Raw genomic sequence first — 26,185 nt, forward strand, 5'->3', positions numbered from 1 at the left:
GGAAGCTGTGACTTTCCATTGCTAGCCATTTTTGAGTCCCAGAATTTTTGCTTAGAAACAAGTGGAATTACCCAGCTGTGGGTTGCACTCAAGTCATCACAAAGACCATAATTATGACAGTTTGCTTTTAAAGTACATAAAATGGTTCCTCTGTTTATCTTTATAATTCTGAGAATGCAGTAATTTAATATTCTGAGAGCAGAAGTTAAGTCAGGTGAAACCTGTGGACTCTTCACAGCGGACATTCTGACTCGTGGAGTAGATCATAAAAATAAGAGGCAGATGAGCTTATTTTCCAGGTAAGGGTAGTGTGGCCTGATACTTCAGCACTTTGTAGAGGATTGTTCTGACAAAAACAATACTTAACCTCCAGATTCCTAACCCTCAGAGGCCATGTCTCTTTCTTTTACTCCTTTGAAATCATCTCACATCTGTCTCATTCAGTTCCCTTGGGTCTTGGTGGTACATGGTCCACTTCATTCTCTGGGTCCAATTCTGTCTCATATAATTAATGTTCCTGTCCCCAAGATGTCTCCAGTCACCTATTCATGGCCCTTTAAGAATAATTTTTATGCAATATGGGAGAAGAAAGTAATATTAAATTCCAAAATAACATGTAACTGCATTGGCTGAAAAGTTACGACACCATTTTAAAGAAAGAAATTTAGTTCCATCAAACTATATAGCTCTCGAAACCTGGCTCTTGGGGTATATGGTTTAATTGGTAATCTAGCATAAAATAGCCCTTTCTGACCTCATGAGCCACAAGAAACTCCAGTTCCTTTCACCTTTAATAAAAACTCTGTGGGGTATTATAGGCTGATTTTTGTAGGGCATACATAAGAAGAAACACATGCACAATTAAATACACAATGAAAGAGAGCATTTAGAGTTTGGTCGAGTGGGTCATGTGTGGATTTCACAATATATTCTGCCTTAAGTTAGTTTACTAACTTTTAACTTAGCACTCAATTAAATTGGAAGATTTTTTTCTCATCCAAAGCCATATTTAAATAACCAATTGTAATCACAATACTTTGCCAAGCTAGAAAACATTATTTCCTACATTTTGGGAAAATATATATCTCAAGATTCTTTTCTATTTACAATATTCTGCCTCACTTCCCTTCTTCCTACATCCCACATTAAGGTTTAATTCTTAAATCACTCTGAATTTTGGAAAAATGTCCAGATTTTTTTTTACCACATATGTTTTAGTTTTCTGAATATTGCACACTAATGAAAATTCCCTGTGCATCTGTAGTAAATAAATCTTTGAATTGCTAATTGTTTCAAATTAACCTCATAGATCTTTAGCAGCTGTCTTTATGTCATTTTCAGCCCACAAATTCAGTCTGTTTATTTCTGGGTCTTCAATCATAAACCATACACGCAGCACAAAGGTCAGGTTGCCTCGTGGGTAGAATGATGGCAGCATCAATATCTGATGTGCCTCCCTGGGGGGCAGGTCATCCTTTATCTCCTCCTCTCACCTTGTATTAGTAATCTCGGGCTGCCATAACAGATTAATAAACACTGGGTGGTTTAAACAACAGAAATGTTATTTTTGTCTGGTTCTGGAGGCTAAAAGTTTAGAAGTCCATGATCAACGTGCCAGCAGGGTGGAGTTCTGCTGACATATCTCTCCTCCCTTTGCAGATGGCCACCTTCTCATTGGGTCTTCACACGGCCTTTCCTCTGTGGGTGCTCTTCTGGCATCTCTTCCTTTTCTCATAAGGACACCAGTCCTTTTAGATTAGGGCCCCACTCCTATGACCTCATGTAACCTTTGTTATCTCCTTAAAGTATCTGAAGACACCTATCTTCAAATACTGTCACATTGAGGGGTTAGAGCTTCAACATAGGAATTTGGAGGTCGGGACATAATTCAGTCCATTACACATCTTAAGACTGATGCCTGATGTCTCCCATTTGACCCTCCATATCCCTTTTCCCCTTCTCTCCATGTACTCCATGCTGAGGAATACTCATCTCTTGTGTCCTCTATCTGTGGTCTCCAAGGTCCTCTAGCTTCTGCTAGGATTTGGCCAGTGAGGTGGATACACTAGCAAGAAATGGGAAAGAGAGAGGAGCAAAATGGGTCTCAGTGTGTATTCCCCCGGCCCCATCCCTGAAGGACTGATATGGGTTGGTGTGTCCCCTGAGCAATTCTCAACTATTATTCCCCTGTCTCAGCTCCAGGGACTCTCTTCCCCCCAATGCAGGGATGGGTTATTGACTTAACACTATCCTTTCCAGTTTCCTTTCATCACACCCTTGTATCAAATTACCTGTTTGATGCAAGGATGTCACCTCTGTATGGAAGTGGCATTTCCAGGGCAGCAGCAACTCACTGTCCTATTAACCAACTGTTATATTGACCCAGTGGATCTCCAGAGGCCCCCGAACAATGTCACTGTCCTCCAGAGTATCTTGTCTGTGGATGCTGCCATAATAGATGGCTTGGGGCCGTGCTTCTGAGGGAAGCTTTGTCAGATTGGGATTTCTGGGGTGGGGTGGCTTTGGGGTCAGAACCTATGTCCCTTCCCTTGAGGACACTCAGGACAAGAACTGAGTTGTGATTCTACAAGTCTGAAGAGAACTTGGAGGCTGATCTGCTCTTAGACCTAATGCCAAGCTTCAGTGAACAAGACATTGGAGTTTCAGCTAAAAACAGTAGAGCAGGCATAAGCCCTCTTGTTGCCCAAAAGAAGGCTGCCGTAAGGGCTAAGGGCTCAGGCTTTGGTTCCAGTTGGATTTCAACCTCTGGCTCTGGCATTAGTAAGCGTTTCTGAACCTGTTTGCTCACTTGTAAAATGATGATGGTGTTGACTCGAATTGTGCAGAATGATGTTTAGACAGTGCTCAGAGCATAGAGAGTTTCTATAAACGTTAGCCTCTGTTGGTTTTAGTGTACAATGGACCTTCTATGTAAAACCCCTCTTGATCCTAAAGGAACATTATTTCTTAAGAATTGGTCCCATGTTTTCCCTCTTGATAGAGGAATGAATGTGTTTGTTTTTGTTTATAGAAATAATACATGGTTACCGGCCAATGGTATGTAAAGAAAATAAAAAACTTCCCTAATCTTACCAAGTAGTGTAGTTTCATTACATTGTCACTTCATGGTAGCTGCATGCATAAGACTTTGTGTACATTACTTCTTTATATACACATACATTTTTTCTAAACCGAGACAATACTCTATCATTTTGTACCCTACATTTGTCACTGTGTCACGGACATGAAAGTACTGCCTGGATATTTTCTTATTAATATTCTCTAAAATTTGTATTAGTTTTTAAAGATCTTTTCTGAATTTATAGACAGTCATAGTCACAATTTTACACAGATACACACAAATGTGGTTGTGCTAGGTGTGCCTTCTCACCATTGTGTGGTTCTCCATCTGTTATCTCTCATGGTGCTGTGTGAGCCAGATGGCGTTTTGCCTACAGCACAGCCACTTGTGTATAGTAGGTTACATTTTGGTGATGAACTGGCGCCTTCTTCCTTCTCTGGCTATGATGTTTTGTTTCTGAAGTCTACATATAAGTCAGTCACTAGAGTTTTTCAGTCTGGCCACCCACACCATAATGAGGGACAGTTGCGTCTAGGGATTGCCAAAGTATGGAATGTAGTCCTTTATGATGGCTGGGTGATTTTTGCATCCTTTTCTATGTTTCATGAATATTTTGGTGGGCAAGTGACGGAAAGTAAACCAGGCCCAGCTGTCTCTGGCAATAGCATCCAGAAGTTTCTTGTCCTCTCTCTCCATGAATTTTTCCTATTCCGGTGTAATCTACTACATTTTCTTCCATGTCAAAGGACAAAAGGGACTCTGTGCTCACGTCAGTCAAATCATGTCATAAGTATTCCGTTCCTTAAGGATTCAAAGTCAGACACAGTATATCACAGATAACTCCTGATTCTTTGTCTCTTTCTTTTCTTGGCTCCAAGACAACATCCCAAATACTTTTCCCTACTCCTAAGGCCAGAAAGGTAGGCCCTGGAAGGAAGAAAGGGTCCCCCCCATCCCTGTGTGACTTTGGTTCTCACTTCCTAATAACACAGTGATGGATTTGGTCCAGGTGTCCTCCGGGGCACCATCTAGGTTTAAAATAGTAAAATTTTTCATGGATTCAGCTATAACCATTCCAGGAAATACTCCTCACTTAGGCTTATTTCTCTATTTTCTGCCCAAAGACCTCATCTTACAGAGCTAGGTAGTCACTATGTTCTACTTTGCTTCTTCTTGATTATTTTATGACCTTAGGAAAATCTTTTAATTTATGCCAAGGTTTGGCCCAAAGAATGTGATTCCAGAAGGCATCTACTGTCAAATGTGTTTGGAAGTTACTTCTGATTGTGGCTCCCTCTTAGAGTTTTCCAGTGACCGACCACTTATAAAAGACTCTTAGAAGTTCTGCAGTAAGGAAACCAGTTTATTTTTGCTAAACTCAGAGTTTCCCAACATAATTGATCTTGAATTCCTTTTATTTCTGGTAGCATCTATTAGCATCCCTTCATAATTAGTGCCCACACCATGCACAGTGGAGGCAGAGCTCTAGAAGGAAGGATATAGTTCCTAATTCTGCCGCTCGCTGACAGTATGATCTCGGGATACACACATAACCCCTCTTCACCTCATGTTCCTCACATGTCAAACGAGGGTGCACAATAGCACCCCCTTCATGGTGGATGTAAATATTTAAAACAGTATTATGTGACTATGGTGATTTATGATTAATAATATCACAACTCTCGGGTCTGGCTGTGTAAGTTCAAATTTTGTCCTTCCTCTTACTGGCTATATGACCTTAGGAACATTACTGGACTTCTGTAACTCAGTTATTCATCTGTATGATACAAATTGTACCATTCTCCCAGGGTTAGTAAAGGAATTCATTCGGATTCATGGAAAATATTTAGAATTGTGCTTCGTCCATGATGGGTCCCTAATAAATGTTAGTCCTTATTATTGTCATCGTTGGCACTCTCGTTACTCCTATGAAAACTTTATCATGTGGAAAACAATTACTTTCATTTCTTTTTTACCAAGATAAAGTTGACATATAAGTTTCAAATGCACAACATTAACGACTCAGCATTTGTTTATGTTGTGAAATGATCCTGTTAGTGAGTCTCGTGAACTTCTGTCACCTCACATAGGTACCAACTTTTCTTGAGATAAGAACTTTTAAGATCCACTCTTTTAGCAACTGTCAAATAAATAATATAGTATTATTAACCATAGTCACCATGCAGGATATCCTTGGATTATTTTAGTTTCTAGGAGCAACTCCTGTTACCTCAAAAACTAGCTTAAATCCAGCATATTATTAAAATAGCATCACACCCCTCCTGCAAATACTTGATTCTGCCTTGTTGCTTTTGATCTTCTTTTTACCTAGAGTCTGTGATCCTTATCTTCCATCACTTACCTTTGTCACTTTTTCTATTTGTAAACAGGGGCGGAGAGGCCTGGGCTCTGTTTTTGTCTGGGCATCAGGAAATGGTGGAAGGAGCAAAGACCACTGCTCCTGTGATGGCTACACCAACAGCATCTACACCATCTCCATCAGCAGCACAGCCGAGAGTGGAAAGAAGCCTTGGTACCTGGAAGAGTGTTCTTCCACCCTGGCTACCACCTACAGCAGCGGAGAGTCCTACGATAAGAAAATAGTATGTGCCCTTTGCATGCCTACCATGATGTATTTATCTGTCTTTCACTTTGACATACAGAGGGGAAATCACAAATTTATATGCACAAGTAATATATGGAAATAGGAAGTCCTATGAGCTGATTACTCAACACAAGTGTTTGGAAATGTTACCATTTCATTGAAAAAGCCTGTCCAAGTCATGACATTCCCTCATTTAGTATGGCCTCAGACACAATTAAGCTTCAGTTTTATTGAGAACAAATGAATAGTCCACCTTCACCTGCTGAGTTACTGGCAGATAAGGGACTGGAACCTAGCTCTGATTCCCAGCCCTGAGCCTTTGTCCCTGTGTCCCCATACTGTCCTCAAGGCTTAGCGTCTGTGCTTTGGTTTCCAATGACAGCTAATTAGAGTGAAAAGCAAAAGTACATAAGGAAACCCAGAATTCCATGTAGACTCTTTATTGCACATAAACCAGCCCTATACAAAAAGTACTTTTCTAATATTTTCTCACAAACTTTGTTGCCTGAATGAAAAGCACAGAAGTCCTGTGTGATCTGCTCCCTAACATGCCTGCTCTCCATGCAGAGAGCAAAACAATCAGTAAGAGTTCAGGTTGCAGGACTGGCCTGCATCGGTTTCATTGGGTGTTGAACTATTTACTAGCTGGGTAACTTTAGACACATTACTTAATTTTTCTGTTTTAATGCCCTTATTTGTAAAATGGGGGCATTTAATAGTACATAGCTTGTTGAGTTGTTACAAAGATTATGAGGAAGCAAATAAAAAGTACTTTGCGTACTACCTAACTCATGTATGTTCGAGAAAGGTCTGACTTTGGGGCTACCCAGCCCTATGCTGCTGACTCTAAATGTCAAACACCTTTTTACTTTGCTCTTTTCCTGATCATGGCTTAATAAGCTGTCTTGGGATTTGTCTTTCCAAAGCGGAGTTAAGCCACTATACCTGTCACTTTTTAGCATTTAGCCCAGACCTTGCTGTCAGGTCTCTTTGATTCATGCAGGTGTGGGTCACTCTGCTAATGCTGCCCCTGACTTTTCCAGGCAGTGATAGGACACTACCTCATTCATAGTGATTCTTTACTCACATCCATGTGGATTGATTCCTGGTTATTATGTAATTTTATGTTTTATTTCTGTTATTTTTTAAGACCTTCTCTAGTGACATTTTACAGATTGATTTGAATAAAAGTTGCCTACCCCCATACAGATCCCGTGTGTCCCCATCTTTCTTTAATTTCTCCATAATAATTGGATGAAAAGATATACACATGGGTCTATCTTTAACTACCTCCATCAATCATCAGTAAACATAACTCCACAATACAAAGTGAAATATAGCCCTGGCTGGTATGGCTCAGTGGATAGAGTGCCGGCCTGTGAACTAAAGGATCACTGGTTCCATTCCCAGTCAGGGCACATGCCTGGGTTGAAGGCCAGGTTCCCAGTTGAGGGTGCATGAGAGGCAACCACACATTGATGTTTCTCTCCCTCTCTTTCTCCCTCCCTTCCTTTTTCTCTAAGAATAAATAAATAAAATCTTTTAAAAAGAGTGAAATATAAAGGGAAAAAATACAGAGATGAGCAAGATTTCAAATTTCATAGCTTTCTTAATGGGAAAGTGATCCTCTGTGATGTGACCATTACCTTCATTACAGAAATGTTATAATCTAGGGATGTTCCTTCAGCTTTCAGATATGAAGCCGTTGTTTCCCAGAACTAATTAACCTAGGTCGATGTCCACTAGGAATGAGTAGTATCAAGTCAGTTCTGTATCATGAAAATCCTGATGAAAACTCTCTGGAATAAGGGTTCTCTTCTAGTACCTCTCAAGTCTGAAGGCATCTTAAGGCAAACTCACCGTTGCTTCCAAGCAAATATGCCCATGTGTTCCAGTTTATCCCTGTAGGGTGATTACTGGTGGGGGTGGGGAGGGTGGTAAAGTTCCATAATTGTCTTCCTCAAGGGAAACTCACAATCCAATGGGCAAAATACTGAAGAGGAAGGAAGACTTGCCTAAGTCCCAAATGGACACATGCAGACAGAGGGACCTCAAAATTCCTACAATGAGATTTGCTCCTTAGACTTGACCTTTCTGGCCCCTTCATCACTATTTGCTGTGATTGTGTGGTAGCTTTTATGACACCATGACAGGGTGGTCATTTAGGGTTCTGCCATGAATGGACACACTGACCCCTGTGGTGGTCCAGGATAGGACTGGAGAGGGAAGGTGGAGACCATGCCATGGTATCCTTGACTCAGGGTCTGTGCTTTACTTTCCCCTTGTTACTGCTTCTGATATCAAAATCTTTACTGACTCACTGCATGTATTTAACATTTACTTGTTTCTACATCTTATTTAGTCTCGCTCAATTTCATTGCAGGAAATTGTTAAATAATGTTCTTTATCTCACTCTTAGATTCTCTTATTTTGCCTGAATATCCAAATTATGCACGACTGGAGAGGAAATTCAATAGCTATTTCAAGCTTTAGTCTCTAGCTTCAGACTGCTCAGTGGCTAATCATCCTTCACAGAGTCTTGGTTTCTTCATCTGTACAGTGGAGGTAACCAACACCAACCTCAGATTTTTGTGAAGAGAATGAGCAATGAAGTCAATGAAGTGTAGGTATTTATTTACACAGTGCATAGCACAGTGAACCCCTCCCTAAGTCATTGTAACTTTGCATCCTGGGAGGCTAGAGTGGTCATTATTTCAGCTATTGTAAACAGAGGGGCTTGTTGTACCTCCATTTGTCCAATCCCTAAAATACTACAATCTGTTCCCCTCATCCCATAAAGAAGGGCACTTTGCGAACATGTTAACAGTTTGAACATGAATAGAGTTGGCAAAAACATCAGCTTTTTATGGTCCAGCTGACCCCTTTTCCTTCTAGATGTCAGAATGACAAATAGTCCTCTGGTGCGCCTGAGACCTTTTCTTCATCAGGCTTTGAACCAGACGCCTGTGGTCCCTCGGAGATGCTCGCATCCTGTTAGTGGCATCTGTGATTGAGTGTTACAGGAATGGCAGTGTATCCCTTTGTACTCCAGGCTGTCTTCCCTGAGTCATTCATTTTCTTTGTCATTTGTAGCTTCTCCAGAAGAGCACACTTGTCATTCCTCATTCATAGAGCACCTTTGTGATTTGAACCAAGACAGCTGCTAAGAACCCAGAAGAGAGGAAGCATCTCCTCTCTGCTTCTGGGAAAGCACTTTTGTTAAATAAATTTGACTTGTCCTCAATACCTTTTCCTGGTATGCAAGCTGGAAAACTTTGCCCTGGGTTTTAAAACATAGCTAAGTCTCCACCTCTTTGTTTCCTGCCACTACTATTTAGGATTTGTGGACCTTGGTATTCCATTCATGCTTTAACAGATCAGATCAGGGACAGCTGTATATCTTGTTACAGCAAGTGAATCACCCCAAATATCAAGATGACTACAATAAGAAGCTCCTCTATAAGCTAAATAGAAGCCAGCTAAAATGTATTATAAAGCCATATTTTGAAATAATGTGTTTATTAACAATATTGTATATGTCTAATTCCATATTGAACATGTGACATTTTTGCCCTTTTAATATGTCCCTGGCCCTGCCACTATGTATATCAAATGCATTGTCTCATCATGTCCTCAGAACCCTGTGCTGGAAAATCGGGTATTTTCCCTCCTTTACAGATGAGAACACTAAAGCTTTAAAGGTTAAGAGAAATACAACTAGTAAGTGGTAGAGCCCAGATTCCAGCCAAAGTCGCATAGACACCCCAAGCCCATTTTTTAACCAATGTGCTGTCATGCCCTGGGCACTTTTCAGGGACATCCAGTACGTGGCTACATGAAAAATGGTGTTTTCTGGGGTGGAGGTGGGTCTCAGTGGTTGGCCTCTTTTGGGTTCTTTTCACATTGCTTTAAAAAAGTATTCGGGATATACGTGTCCATTAATTTTTACAACTTGGCCCATTTATTTTGAATTTCTTGCCAGTAAACCTTTTCATAAGCCCCTCAGATGACCATCCCTCCTGCAAAAACCTAAAATTCTGTGCAAATCTGAGTTGCTCACTCCTGTGACACAGTGTCAGCACCAAACTGCCCAGGCGTATGCCATTTGTGTGGCATTCCAATCGGGACTCTCTCCCGGGAGGAGTGAAGCCTGTTTGGCCAGAAACCACTTCATTTATTATGTCTGTTCTCAGATTTCACCTCAGACAGGGTATTCGTCCTCGCCTGCCCCCAAATCGCGGCTCTTCCTTCCCCATGCTCTGCTCTTAGCCCATTGAATTTTGCTTCTAGTATCCTCAGAGCTACTTAACATGAGATTATACATTTTCGTATTGACTGTTTTTTCACGCTAGAATGGGAACTACTTGAGGTTGAAGACTTTGTTTTGTTCCTTCAGAGCCTGCGCTTAATAAATAATCAGACATAAGTGACTAATCAGACATGGGGGAGGATGGAAGCTTTGGGGATTTTATGCAGCCACAGGAAGACAGAGAGGTGTTGTATTTCTTTAAGAGAAACTCCTTCTACTGATGGATGGGTGGTGAGAGGCAAAGGGTATTTGACAATATGTTTAGCATAGAAAATTGCCTGGAGTCAGTTCTCTATCTTGCTACATGATAAAGCTGTACATACTACCTTTCTTAGTGTCAAAGACCATTTAAGATCCAGTCTATAACCCTTCACCACATCCCAAAATTTCTGCCAAGTTGCTTTGGAGATAAAGCTCCCCTCTCTTCCCAATCACTCCCATTATTAAATTATTTCTTTCCTCTGGGACTAGTTAAGCCTTTGCCTTCCCCCTGCCCCCCCCCCCATAGTAATTTGGCTCAGTGATTGGAATTCGGGGGCCATGGTATTCCTCCTGGGATGGGTTTCGTGAGCCAAGGTTGAGAGAATATATGCTCTGCTCAACCTACCCCTGATGTCATTTTATTCATTTGTGTTCAAAACAAACTTGCTGCCTGGGGTATCTCAGGGTTGGCCTGAAGCTCTGATTCCATGTGGAGGAATTATTGTATTGCTTTTAATGTTCCTCAGCAGCTACGCATCTCCTTTTGCAGAAACATCGAGCTCCCTCCCCCGGCCTCCCCCACTACTCAATTCCTTATTCAAATACAGTCAGTACTCTATCATCTCTCTGTTTCTCCTTTTGATTCAGGAAATGTCATACTTTTCATGAGTAAAAGACTAGCGAATCCAGCTGTGTTTAGTATGTTTGGAAGTTTGATGCATATTCTCTGGAGATATTTAAAGAGAAAAAGAGGGAGAGAGAGAGGGAGGAAGAAGTTCCTGAGGAGTTCTGGTTTTGACTGTAGCAGGGAGGAGAATCACTGTGCCTGCTTGTTGACTTGAGCTGGGTCCCAGCCTCCACTGTCGTTGCTGGTGGTGGTCTGGAACTGTCACCCTTGCTCTCACAGATGAACACACTCTTTAGTCCGCTTTTTTTTCCCCTGTCATTTCAGGATTTAATACTTCACCACTTACCAGCTCCCCAGTAGCTGTGCCTTCTCGGGCAAGTTCTTCTCTCCGAGCCTCCATTTCCTAAGTTAATAAATAGTATGTCTTCCTTGGAGCATTCTTGTGGGATTAGATGTAATTTGATGTACACACACAAGCACACACACATACACACCTATTGCACATGGCCTTCCTCATTGCAAGTTGCTCGTGCAGGTAGCTTTAGAAGCAGTACAGCGAGTGAGAGCAATAGCAGCTGTAGGAGGGGTTCGCCTACTTGATTTGGCCCCTGGGTTGTATACATACATATACTCGCATGGTTTTTGTGTGTTCTAAGTTTGTGTGAGTTCTGTTCGGAGAGTCAGTAAAGGACTGACCTTGAAATCTTTCCTGAGAAGTGGGAGAGTTTAAAGTGTAGAGGAAATAAGTACAGAGCTTGACTTTAGCAATTCAACTTAGCAAATACCATGCCTCTGCTTCGTGCCCAGTGCTAGGCGGACATAGCTGAGATGCAAAAGTGATGTAAAGTAGCACCCTTCTTTAGTGATAGTCATCTCACATTTGTAAGCAAAACCTTACTCTTGCACGTTGCATTTACAGATTCTCATAGCAACACACGAGTGGCATGTTGTGTGGGCCTGTCGGTAACAATTGAATTTTACACTAGTCTTTGTGACTTCCGCGAGCACAGAAAGCATTAATTGGTCCTCGGTTCCTTTTTATTTTGCTGTGCTTTAATAAATCAGCTTCTTGTGTTTTATTCATTGACACATTTAAGATTTCATTTCTCTCCTTATCGCTCATAGCTGTGTCTGAAACAGCTTTTTGGTCACATTTCTAATTCAAATGAAAACCAACACCAGAAACAAATTCAACCTGACAGTAAAATCATTTCATGTTTTAAAACTACCTGTTCAGTTGCTCTTTTAACAGGTATGAGACAATATGGCACCTTCAAAATAAAACAGATCACAAGATACCAGGGAGCTAGAAACTCTTCACTGGGAGGTTGCTTGTAAAGGCTTGTCACTTACGGCCAAAGTCAATCTGAACTGAGATTCCCCAGAGAATTACATCAACAGGCTAGCATAAAAGATTCAATCAGCTCAAGTAATGAAATATGAAATATTAGGAAGTAAGAGCTTAGGATGAGAAAAAGTGGTGGTTCTCAGAGGCAGCTGACTGGACCTGAACAATACCCGCCCCTTCTCCCCATATGAAGATGACATCCCTGACTGTGTGGAGTCCAAAAACCCATCTGCTGCTACTCCTGGGACAGACTGAAAATCTAATTTGCTGATCAGGACAGCTTTGATCTGGCTTGGGGGCCTGGTGTCATCTCCTGTTTTCTTCAGTCTGATGGACAGAAATGATATTTTCTTGAGCAATCTGAGAAGTTCTGAGGAGGAAAATTCTGTTTCTGATTTGGGTAGTGAATTGAGGGAATTTGGAGCGTGCAAGATGCGCCACCGGGCTTGAAACCAGATTCTGAGACATTCTTTAAAATGGAATCTAAACTGAAAGTGCCTTATTGTTCCCGTTTCACGTACAGAATCCCTGGACTCCCTGCCCCGTGCTGTGGACCAAGTACAACTTTTCTTTAAATTACAGTGTCAGATCTCGTATGCATGAGTTATGATTAATGGGGTTACCCCATGTGGTTCCAGTTTTCGGAACATCATTTTTCTTGAAGATTGCATGCTTCTTGGTGGTCTTTGCCTTTTCTTTCTAAAGATAGACATAAAAATTCTCTGATACTGTGGCTCCTCTTAATGATGAAAACCCTGCCCTAGATCTTTCTGGTAATTTACACCTAAATATCTTTACCACTGACAGTAACTTCCTCTTGAAATGACCCAGCTGGAATTTCCACTTAAGGCAGGATGAGAAGGGAGTGAGGATGTTTTTATTTCTTTTCTCTCCGCTCCTTTCAACCTTCCCCCTCTCCATCACCTTCCTGTTTCACTCCCTTTCCAACCCCTGCTCACTCCTCAAGTTTCCTGCCATTAAAGTGCTTGGGAAAAAAATGAAAGCACAATACCGATTTGAAATTCTGCAGGCTTGCCTATATCAATAGCATTTACCACTAAATTGGTGTTTATATATAAAGGCACTGAGTAGCTTTGTTTAAGTCTATTATTACATGTATAATATAATATATAGGTGTCTGTACCTGCTGTCTATGTATTAATGGTGTAAATTCCAATGGCAAACCTGACATCCTAAAACTTTTATTGTTCATATTTGAGGTTGGCAGGAGATGGTTATTTATTAGATTCAAAAATTCTATACACACTTGGAGTGTTTATTCTGGATTTGTTTCCGTGCATTGAAAGTGTCTGGTGTAGCTGAAGAATACGCAAAGTGAGCCAAGTGGGAAAACATCATGAAAAATCTTGAATCCAGGCACAAGTCATTGAAAAAATAAAACTTGGCAAAGGAATGTGACCATGAGGGTGAGGTAAAATGGGAAGAATGCAGTAAGGCCATCTCTCAACAACAGCGTATCTGAAAACATGGAAACAGGCTGCTTCTGGGCTGTTTATGCATTGTTCAGGGATCAGGCCTTTGGAAAATAAGGCTGCAAATCTACCCATGATTTCAAATGAAATAGAAATGCCTTTTTAATGATCCAGCAGTCCCACCTCTGGGTATATATCCAAAGGAATTGAAAACAGAATCTTGAAAAGATATTTGCACACTCTCATTCACTGTAGCATTATTCACAATAGCCAAGAGGTAGAAATAACCTGAATGTCTGGTTAATTCTGGTTCTATGTCTTATTGACAGATGAATTAATAAGGAAAATGTGGTATATACAGGCAATGGAATACTATGCAGCCTAAAAAGAGGGAAATCCTACAACATTGGATGAACCTTGAGGACATAATTTTAAGTGAAATAAGCCAGTCACCAAAAAAGGCAACTGCTATATAATTCCACCTATAAAGGTGTCTAGAGTAGTCAAACTCATAGAAGCAGAAAGTAGGATGGTTGTTGCCAGGCTTTGGGGGAGGGGAGAAGGGGGAGTCGCTCAGTAGGTTGAGTTTCAGTCACGCAAGCTAAAATGTTCTAGGCGTCTGTTGTATGGCAATGTGCATACAGTTAATAACACTGTGTTGTGCACTTAAAAGTTGTTAAAAAGGTAACTTTGTGCGATATGATTTTTACCACAATTTTAAAAATAAGAAATGCCTTTACAAAATCAACAATTAAAAATACAGAAAGTTGTTGAATTCAGGAGTGGGTAGGGCTGTGTTCACCCGGACAGGTGTAAGCATCCCAATGCTGAGGTTCAGAAGATGTCAGTAAAGTCTATGAGCCAAGAAACGACCTTCCCTGCCTTCCAGACATACTGCCAGGGCTCCTGCACACCACTCAGTTATTTAGGACAAGAGTTCAAGGCTTGTCTCCCTTGTCCCATCACCATATTTACATGGTTCTGTACATTTGTGTTTATATTCCCACTTGCATATTAGTCTCTATCTGGTATGAATACTATGGTAACATTAGAAGTATCAAAGGAAGACAGGAAAGACAATGAGAACTGATAGCCTCTTGTGAAGTTCATCCATCAGTCAGGATGTCAATCTAGATCCATGAAAAATAATTAGAGTCCACTCAGACATCCTCACATGACACTGAGGAAATTTTTAGGAGAGGATTTGTTTCTAAGGAAGTAACACAGCTCTTTCTTCCTGTGAAGAAATTTCTTTCCAAATCAGCTAATCTTCTTAAAGGGTGCACCTTAGTAAAACAGAACTTTATTTTCAGCTGCCACTGACCTCCTACACCTTTCTGATGACCTTTCACCTCAGTGTTCCTCCAAACACAGGGAACAGATTTGTCTTGATGCTGAAGAAAGCTTTACTGATGTCTCTAAAAACTGTGGTGAGACCACCAGCTCACCTCACAAGCCATGTGCATTCCCAGTGGGAGTGATAGCAGGCAGCCCTAAGGGGGCAAACATGGATGCTTGTCAGGAAGAAGGGATTTAAAATTTTTTAGATATTACAGTGGTTTGCAAAATCTTATTCCGTAGTAATTTCACATCAAGTGCACTGGGTTGAATGTGGTATTTTAGTATCTGTGTTAGGTCTTTGAGAGATCCTCGGTTCTTTCATGTAACATCTCTATGAATTCTGAGAAGTCCATAAACAAATGTTCCTTCTATGGCAGAGCACACTTTTTAGTTAAAATCTGCAGCTACCCCAACGGAAGAGTTCGGGGAGAGCAGGGGCCAGACTGTGCTTTTACTCCTTATGCTGCCAACGTCTAAACTCAACTGTGCTGGTTCAACTTGTCTGGATTCTTTAAAATGTTGGGGTAGTGAAAGAACTTGAGCTTTAACTAGATCTGGGACTAGGGTGAGGCAAGTGAGGTGTGTGGGGTGTAAAATTTAAGGAGAAACTTGCCCAACCCTTATGTTTCAGGCCAAAGGCTCCCCCTAGTCGTATTTCCAAACCCTTCCCCTTTTAAGGTTGATTTACAAAGGTGATTTACACAGGCGATTCTCTGGAAGTGATATGGCCATAGAAGCGCCAGAACAAGGAGTTTAAAACAACTATTTCAACACCCCTCCATTCCACTTTTATGAGTAAACTTCTTTCTACTTGCATGTGATTCACACTGACCCGAGAGCCCTAAAATTCCCCCTTCTGTCTTCTAGATCACTACGGATCTGAGGCAGCGGTGCACCGACAACCACACTGGGACATCAGCCTCGGCCCCCATGGCTGCAGGCATCATCGCACTGGCCCTGGAAGCCAAGTAAGCCTTTCTCTCCATATGTCTCCATGGCGACAGCCCCTCATCTCATGGACAGTTTACCCCCTCCCCCAGTCTATGACCCCTAGAACAACAACCCAGAGTATGATCTTCCCAGTCCCAACTTGAAAACTTCAAAGATTAGGCTTAAAACTTTTTTTTCCTATATTAAGAAAAAAGAAAACTTTTTTTTTGGTTTTTATACTCCCTAAAAAATCAAACTGTGTCATTACTTTATCGTGGAGTCATGTGCAAGCATGCCAGTTGGCTCCAGCACTGCTGCCTTGTTGAGGTTTTCATTCTAGTCTGGGAATGTTCCTGCGAGTCTCCGGGTGGCCAGGGCTGCCCACTTCTGCGCCCTTTCCCTGCAGAGCAGTGAGGCAGCCTGGACTCCATGACAGCAGTACTGCCACAGACTCATTCTGGGGGACAGACTGTTTCACGGTTATGTGACAGGAGCCCAGGAGCAAGGACAGCCCACTTACCTTAAATCCTCTTTAATGTAGTCAAATTCTGTGTCTAAAGGTACCTTTGAAAGGCCCCCTTAGGCTATTTGCAATGCATCCCATCTCTTCTTTCTCTGATCACCAATAGATCAATTTGTCTGAACTCTTTGAAAACCCAATACAAATCTATATTCTCTCACTCTCTATTTCAAAATCCAAAGGCCCCCAAAATGGAAAGTTCCTTTGCAAAATTAACACCAAAACTCTGTTAATGGCAGAGCTTGCCCTGGTCTGACTTGAGGCTATTGACAGTCTTTATTTATTGTGAAAATGCCTATATTTCACTGCAGAAATATTAATGCATTTGATTATGAGGTGTTGGCTCAGACCCCATTGGAAGTTCGTGTAGTATATGCTGTAGACAAGATATCTGGAAAAAGTTTGAATTTTGAGTACATCTGATGCAAGCACATTAGAAAAAGGATTGTGGGCCTGCACTCTGAGGTCCTCCTTACAAGACAATCATAACAAAAAGGAACTGAAGTAATGATGTTGAGTGTTTTTCCAAAAATAGCCTTGCACCCCTGCCCTAAGGAGGAATGGAAAGATATAGAACAATAGCAGGTAACAGGAAAAGAATACAAGAAACGTAACTATACTCAGGTATTGCAGCAAAAAGGGACTTTTTCTCTCAGTACACTGGTGGCCTCGCAACATTACAGCCGCCTCTCGGGAAGGCAAGGGCTTACATTAAAGCACATGGACCTTAACCCCTTGGATGAGACAGGTAGACCAACACAGGCTTTGGATGTGGGCTATTTGGTCTTAGTCTATTTGGGCAGTTATCACAAAATATAAACTAAGTAAGTAGTTTATAAACAACAAACATTTATTTCTCATAGTTGTAGAGGCTGGGAAGTTCAAGATCAAGAAGCCAGGAGGTGTCTGGTGAGATCCCACTTTCTAGGAGGCCTCACATAACAGAAAGGGGGGGCATTGGGTGTTAGTTTTCAGCATACGAGCTGGGGGTAGAGGACACAAATGTTTAGGCCCATAGCAGGTGTCATATCACTGGACTCGCATGAATGTGTGGGCTTCTTTCTTTTTGACAAGGTTAAATATTAAAACATTTCAACATCTCTTTTCAAGTGTTAAAAAAAGTCTGAGTTCAGCAAGGAGCTGGCTCTTATCCTCTTAAATTCTCACTTTACAACTTTGTACTCAACTGTTCTGACGGAAGTCTTGATTAAGTGTCTGTGGTTTTAATTTGGTTATTGTAAATTGGATTTTTAAAAAAATCTGCATTCTGAAATTCTAGATTGTTTTTCCAGAATATTTTCCTGTCCACAAAATATTGAAGGGAAAATATCAGGAATCCTTCCTGCACTTACCCATTCCCCCCACCTCAAAAGGATAGAATCTCAAACTTGGCAACCTAGCGCCATAACTGTGGCTCTGTGATACCCAGTTCCTTAAGATATTACTGTGGCACTAATATTTTTAGTGATTATTTTAACCACCATTTAAATTGAAATGAAAAATCCTTACTCTGCTCCTCGAATGGCCTGCTCACTTGGACAAGATCGTGCTGGGGCTGGGAACTCTGACAGGCTGCATCTGTTTTCTTTCCCCTTGCATTTTGAGCATTTTTTTAAGATTGATTTTTGCCAAAACTGTGATGGGTGGAAAGAAGGTCCCAAGATACAGTTTACCTGGAAAATCCACTGTATTTTAAGATTTTAAATAGTCTAGTTTGACCATGGGGCCAAAGTACATGGTAAACCATCTGATAAAATGAGAAACAATAAACCTTTTCTCCTAACTCCATTGGTTTGTGCTATAGGCAAATCTTTGTCTATAGTGAACCTGTAAATTAGGGGATAGAGGTACCAAAACTAGGAATGGGTCAGGCATTGTGTTATACTAGGATTAGTAAGTAGTGGGCCCCCAGCATGAGTGAAAAGGATATGAAACTGAGAAATTGTAGTGAGGCTGTCAGATAACAGTGTAGCAAGGTTACAGTTGTGCTATGGCTAAGTCTAACCCCGGCAAAGATTCCTTACCCAGTCACCCAGCCACACCCCTGACAATCTCCTTGTACACTAGCACTTCTCACAACACTTGAACCGTGGTATTTTGAGCTTCAGCCTTTACTCTTACAAGACAAGCAGCCTGATCTACAAGGTATTCCCTTGCAAAAATCAATCTTGAAAAGGAGAGAAAGTCACAGCTGGACTCGGGACACTGCCAGCACTTCCGACAGGCACCCCTGCTCAGGTCACATGACTCAATGAATGAGGGTGAGTGTTGAGGTGAAAAGCTGCACGTAGGAGCTGTCAGTCCCCAGTTAACTGTGTGTCCCAGGTATCTTTGCACAAGGAGAAAAGCATTGCTTCCCCTAACACCACTAGATTACAATATTTAATCAGAGAAGATGCCCACATCTTCAGCTTCCTCTGGCCTTTGCGTCCCCAGGTGCTTGCCTGCAACAGCCGATTTGCCTGGGTCATAAGACTGTGGGTCCTACCCAGGATGCACGGCAACCATTGACCTCTCTGCCATTTTAATTCTTCCTGCTCTCCTAAGGTAGGAGCTTTTCCAAAAAACCTTCTTAGGAAACTAAGAGAAAAGAAAACAAACATAGAAACAGATAAGCTTAAAGTATCCAGATCTCTCATCTGGGCTCAACAAAAGATTGATCATGAATTGCCTCGGTTGTGACAGCTACTGGGACTCCCAGCCCATCCTGCTCCTACAGGGCACCTAAGGACATGTTGTGTTGCAACAAACTCCACTGTAACACACCCTCAGATACTTGGGTAAAAGTGTGCTACTCCCACGACTGGAAGGATTCTTAGTTCCTCTAAAACTCTGCCTCCTTTCCTTCCCCCCCACCCCCTGGGTTGGAGCCATTTTAAGCTCTACAGCCATCTCCGATGGTCTAATCATGAACTGTGCCCCGTCAATCAATTAGACAATTTTCGTCCCGTTCCCAAAGGTGTTTCTTGGGTGCAGAAAGCTCTAAGTCCTTTACCCTTCTAAAAATCATGAGCAATTTTAGAATAAGAGAAAATATTGTCATCTTGGCGGGGGGACTGATTTTGTGTTGGGGTACTCTCATATATGTATTGGTTAAAAGATTTATAATATTTCAAATATTTGGATTTTGTGGACTTTGGGGTAATTTTCTGGTTTTTCAGTGGAATGACTAGGGAATATGTAATCAATCATTGATTACAAGGAAACTAACTTACCATTTGGTAATGATGTCTTTTTATAGCTTTAACTCAAAAAGTTCAAATAAAGTGTCTGGGTACAGTTTTCTTAAATGAAAGAAATGGCGAAACATGACTAACAGTTTTAGATGAGCTACCTAAAAGTGTCAAGTCGCATTTGTGAGGCGCCTTACGTTTCATTGCTAGTATATTTCACCAGTGCTCTAGACCTCTGGAAAGGGGAAAAATATGTTGCTGGCAAAAGATGTTTCTCATAAAATGGTTTGTAGAATAAAGTTGAAATAACTGACATTCATAAGTGTTCAGAATCATAAACTATATTTTTACTGAAAGTTTTCCTTATCTAAGTCTGTTAACTATTGGCAGAGAAAGGCTAGTTGAGTGGTATATGTTAAATCATCAGCTTTAGCTGAGGAAAGTAAAAATTTTAAGTTCACCAAAGACACCTTTTGGTCTTAAATTGCAAATAGTCTCTTACTGGAAAAATGGAACAATACTCAGCAATCACAGAACATTGCACAGCCAACGGTAAATAAAAGGGAGTGAGTTGGGTAGAAACATCTGAAATTATTTAGGACTTAGAAAGAAGATACTGATATGACGAATCTTCCACAAATCTTTGTTTTTAAGTTACCCCAAAGCCTTTTCCTCAAATTTCATGTCTCAGGGACACAGGGACACCTTCCTTTGGGGACACCTGATGGATCTTCATCTAAAATTGGAAAATAAACAAATTGGGGTGGCAGCTGTCATTCTATACTAGAAACAGATGTGGTACCTAGTAAACATTACCTGCCTCTGTTGTGTTATGTAATACGTGCACACTCATTTCTAGGTAGGCTTACCTACTGTCTTATTACCTATCTGTTTCCTCCTATTTCAATTGTCATGTAACCACTGGTGTATGAAACATACGGTATCAGTATAAGTAGAACATAGATTATAGAATACATAGAGAGTGAACATAGTTTTGATAATTTAGGCAATTTCTATTATTGTACTATAGATGTTTTATATGGATTATCTTCCAAACAAGGCTTACATTTGTAGAGACTAAGGATTTTGCCTTACAGTCTTTATTTGTGTGTATATAAAAATATCTATTGAACATTTTTTTAAAAATTAAAGCATCATGCTAGGAGCTAAGTGAATTTAGGCAGGTCATAATTCAAATATTTGCAAAATATGTCACTTGCCTTCACAGAATCTCCTTAGGGAGGCAAATGTGCACTAACAAGTGTATGCTGATGTGCATTTCACAAATGCACAGATTCTTTAAGAAAGTCAGCGAAATCACTTGGAGCAGGCAATGGAGAGCGCAGGACTAGAGTGAAAACAGAAATGGTCAGCCTCAACAACCCACGTGGGCACATCGGCGCTGTGGCTTCTCCACCTCCCATGACTCCTCAGCCCAATGTTTGGAACAAGGGCAATTCTAGACAAACGTGAAATCAGTCCACCTGTCCAACCTTCCTATTTTTTGTACAAGGCAAATGAAGTCGGCAGACTAGTTCAGTGTTATATACTAACTATTTTTACCTTGCAGTGTCTGTAAATGATTAGAGACATCCCCACGCTGCCTCAGCTTCTCTATCACCCTGCTTACTTCTCGTTCTCTAGAACGGGGCTCACCCTGGGTAAAACAGAGACTTGATGTTATGCCCTGCCTCAGCTTCCCAGCAGAGTTCCTCTACCTTTGATCTCTAGAGAAAGGGACACTTCCAGACGTGGAAAGGTCAAAGTATGAAGAATTAAAGACGTGTTGAGTCACAGGACAACCTACACCATATGCTGTTGATTAAAAAAAAAAAAAGAAACTATCCTCAAATGTTTTCTTCTTGGGGAATTAAACTTACCACCTGCATTTCTATTAAACCTAAAAAAAAAAGTCCATCTGCATAAACTTTTTCTGTGGTTCCTGTTGATCAAGCACTCTGTGTCTTTGCTTCACGTTTCACTGTGGCGTCTGTCTCATACTGTCTGTGTCCAGTGTGGGAGAGTATGAGGAAATGGCAGAAATACTGGGGATGCAGTTCTGGTGAGAAGTTAATTTCTAGGACAGTTGAGAGGAAGTCTGGAATTTTCCACGAGGTGAGTTGAAGTCACGTGTTGAAGGGCTTCAAAGCCCTGCAACTAACCATCTTGAAGGGAGTCTACCTAAGAACTTGACAGGCCGAAACAATTCTCAGTATTGGGGTTAGCATCTTAGCCCTGCTAGCTGGTAAACTGTTCTTATTGTATTTGTTTTGTTCTCATTAAAAACACATTTTGGTATAAAATGTTCCATTAAAATTTCTCCCGAGGGCCACATTCAGCTGTATGAGATGTTGCAGTGGGCGGGAACACACACACACATTTGCTTTTGAGGTAAAAGAGCAGAGTGTCAACATCCCAACTCTTTTCTTTTAGGAGAGTTTTCTTTATTCCATCAATAATTGTTTTGCTTTAAGTACATGTATGAATAGTGAGAACAGAGGCGTATATGCCCAGATTCGGTATAGGTAATTACTAGGTAAAGAAGTTATCACACATGTGTTTCCTTTCACATACTCTTAGAGTTTAATAATGTTGTCGTTGGGCTTAGAATTGAGTCGAGATTTCTGGCATGAATGGTCAGGATATGTAGCTTGAGGAGAATTAAAATGTAATCAGAGAGGAAAGCCGAAAAGGTTTGTGAGGTAAAAACAGCATCCATTTCCACGTGAGGCCGAGCGGACGGAGAAGGGATGTACTGTCCTGGAATATTCCCTATAGTGAAATAATTGTAACCAGACTCACAGAGCAGTTACCACGGGCCTTCTGCCAGGACTGTGCATGAAAATAGCTTTGTTATGTCTACATACACACAGACAATACACTGTGTCCTCTAACACTTTTCAAGTTCAAATCATTTAGAAGCCAATTTTCACTGGACTCAACTTTGTACCTTAACTAATGGCTTAAAACAATGCAGCTTCCAAAGGTGCCCTGTATTACTGGAAAAGCCCTGGTCAACAAACTCATTCACCTTGTATTATCTTGAGATGTAGCCAGTACTTTTCATCTTCCCCCTGAGATGATAAGACCAATGTGTAGCCGTGTTGCCCTGGGGACTGAATGGACGACAGACTTATTAGGTCATTGTTATCTGCCTCTTTTTGCTTAGCTGTAGTTTTAAAAATAGATTTTTTTTTCACTGAGAGTATTTTGCTGTTATTACTGTAATAATAATAAAGATGATTTCTTAAGAAGAGTAATCTCAGTTTTTGCAATCCCCAGAGTTTTCCCTTATATATCATTTTCAAGTGTTCTATATTATATGTTAGAAATGTCTCATGTAATAAATTTCTAATTTGTGACTTAACATAAGCAGAAATTCTTAAAATGGGGATGGGGTGGAAAGGACCTTTACAGTGTCCTCTGGGATGTAATTAATTTCATGGCAATTATGTCATTATCAATGATATGCCACCCTCTTTACTGCCTTGAAAAATGATACCTCAAAGGACAGCATACCTGAGCATTCAATAAACAATGATTCCACTCTGAGAAAATACAAAGGTAGGAAGTTCTCCAAGTTTGAGTCCAGTAAACAAACAAATAAACAAACAAACAGGTGTGAAGGAAGGGATTTTGGAAGGAAACTCCTAATCGTATCTCATTTTTCTCATCTCTGAAAGGTATATGAAGAGAATATGGTTTTGCTAACATAGGCCTTAGATGGAATCATTCATTTATTCAGTAGACTTATATCAATGCTTAGTTCCCATGCTACACATTGGGAATTGTTTGGTGGATTGGCAGATAGAGAACTTTCATCCTATTTGGTGAGGCAGTCTGTAAAAAAGCAAATGATAAGTACTAAGAAAAACCTAAACAGAGTAATGGAGCTATTTTACATAGAGTGGCCAAGGAAAGACCTTTTAGAGAAAGTGATATTTTAGCTGAGGTCTGAAGTGTGAGGAACATTGTGAGGACTGAGCATTCCAGGGAGAGGGAGGAGCGAGGTGGGAAGACCACACAGCTGCAGCAAGATTACTGGACTTGAGAAAGAGAAGGAAGATGAAAATAGTGTACAACTAGTGTGAGTTGAGGGGTTAAAAAGTCCAGATTGCACAGGGCATCATAGTTAGTAAACATAATAGAGATCTATGAAGTCTTTGAAGAAGGGACATATGAGTTGATTAATTTTTTCTAATTTTTTAATCCTCATCTAAGGATATTTTTATTGATTTTAGAGAGAAACATTGATGTAAGATACAGACATCCATCGGCTGTCCCCTGCATGGGCCCTGACTGGGGATCAAACCCACAACCTAGGTTATGTGCCCTGATCAGGGATTGAACCTGCAATGTTTTGGTGCACGGGACCACGCTCCAACTCACTGAGCCATCCAGCCAGGGCAACTTGATTACATTTTTTAAAGATCATTCCAACTTCTCCTTGGAAAAGTACTGGTGTGGAAGCAAGGCAGATAAACGATTTGGGAAGCTAGTTCCGGAGAGGCTAGGGTAGCCTGGTCAAGGTGATGGTAATGGGGATTGAGAGAAGTGGAGAGATCTGATGCGTATTTTTCAGGTACCACAAACAGGGTGTGCTTTATGGGAAATAGGTGTGCCTTAAGGGAAAGGAAAAACTCAAGACTGAGTTCTAGTTTCTTAGCTGAATTCTTGGGTAGATTGTGCACCATTTTTGGAAATAGACACCTTTTGTTCTTCCCATGGGATTCTGAGAATTAAAAGAAGTGTAACTAAATGGGACCGGATCCCTGGGCCTACAATTACTGACAGTGCTTCGGTTGTGTTCCCCCAGTGGCTTAACGAAGCCTTAGAAAAATCACTGAGATCATGATTGCTGTAAATGGCTGTAACCGTTTATTTTTTTAGTTGTTGTTCAAGTACAGCTGTCTCCATTTTCCCCTCACCACTCCCCACCACCCCATCCCTCCCCACCTCCCACCCTCGATCCTACCCCCTTTGGCTTTGTCCAGTTTACATTTTTTGAAAAAATAGAAATAAAGTTGTGGATTCATTTACATTATAAATTGCTCATCTACTGCCATGTCCTTTAAATAGGGTGTTAATAGCAAATTAACCCTTATGTAGTTTTGCTCCATAAAATTACTTAGAGAAATCTACTGAGTGGGTTTACAAGAAGTATGTCAAATTTAGTCTCTTGAGGGTTTGTGCATTTTATTTATTGCCAGGAAAGTTTTGTTCTTGATAGTGTCTATGGTAACACCCCAAATACTGTCAAATATAATTTTCCTTGCTCAGAATAGGAGAAGCTGACTTTCTTCAGGGCCCACTATAGTTCCACACCATAGCCTGCCTCTTAATTACTTCAATCAAAAGATATGTCAGTACATCTCTGCGAAATGACTTATGTGACTTCAACAAATACTCCTATCTTTGTATTTGAAGGTTCTCAGGTGTGTTCCCAAGCTCTGTGTTGAAACTCAGTTAAAATTCAAACCTATTGTTATAACAAGTGATGTCTGGCTGAATTTTGAGTCAGTCTTGCCTATGCCCACATTGCCTTGACCTGTAATTTTTTCACTTCTAGGACATTTTTGTGTCATTTGTTCAGAAGATCGTAATTGTTCCTAGTTACATTAGAATCTAGTTTTTGTTTTTAGCTGATTCCAGCATTCTTGTATTTCTCTCTAACAGTTTTTAATCACAGCACATTTTCCCATCAGCATGAGAGAAGTAAATAAGAGAAATATAAATGACAGTTTGGAAAGCATGTCATTTCACTAGCATATAAGATTTATTCAGCCTGACATCAAGAAGTCGATTATGGCATTTGATGCATCAAATGCTCCAAGCAACAAATTTATAGTGAAATAAACTGATACCTGGAACAGAACATGCAACACAAAAGAAAGACATCCTGTGTTTAGATGATTGGGTTATTTCTTACCATCTTGGATGAAATTTTCATTTCTCTATTCGTGATGATTCTGAATCTTATTAAGTAACCACATGTTCAACTAAGATGAAATAAACTTTTATACTCTTTGCACATCCCAGAAAAACAGTTATGCCTGTGAAGCCTGGTAGTGTCGTTCTAACCAGTAAAGATCATAGCATGGGGCTGTGATTTCCAGTGAATGAGACAAAAAGATTCTTCTTGCCATTGGCCCCAAACCGAGTGTGGGAATAGTGCTTCAGAGTGCAAAAACGGTAAAGTAGAAAGTAGAAATGATGACATAAACCAAACTGTAGCCTGCTTTCATTGAATGGTTACTCTATGCCAAACACTGGGCTGAGAGCTTTCATCAGTGACCTCCTTTAATCCTCACATCAACACTACAGTGTAGACATTTTCACCGTATTTCAGATGCGGAAGGTGAGCCGTATGAATTTGCAAAGGGAGTAAGTAAGTTGTAGATCTGGGAAATGCACTAAGGCAGTGTGACGTCAGAAGCCACCATCACACTACATCACCTTTCTCTTTTGAGAGCTATAGAAAGTCATAGTTAATTACAGATAGGTGCTATAAAGTGCCAGGGCCATGAGGATGGAGAAGGGTGACAAAATGTTGAATGGGGACGATTTAGGAAGATTTGGCAGAAGAAGATTTGGCAGAATATATATCTATATTTT

General features: G+C 40.7%; 1 protein-coding gene across 1 annotated transcript in view; it reads left to right on the forward strand.

The window, feature by feature from the left end:
* The window catches only part of PCSK5 (proprotein convertase subtilisin/kexin type 5), a 420,656-nt gene that overhangs the window by 173,794 nt on the left and 220,677 nt on the right, over positions 1–26,185 (forward strand). Inside the window, 2 exon segments of the mRNA XM_036021750.1 lie at positions 5,473–5,685; positions 15,815–15,915. Of these exon segments, the coding sequence (XP_035877643.1) occupies positions 5,473–5,685; positions 15,815–15,915 (314 nt within the window).

This window comes from Phyllostomus discolor, chromosome 3, assembly GCF_004126475.2.
Source record: "Phyllostomus discolor isolate MPI-MPIP mPhyDis1 chromosome 3, mPhyDis1.pri.v3, whole genome shotgun sequence".
NCBI classification, from domain to species: Eukaryota; Metazoa; Chordata; class Mammalia; order Chiroptera; family Phyllostomidae; genus Phyllostomus; species Phyllostomus discolor.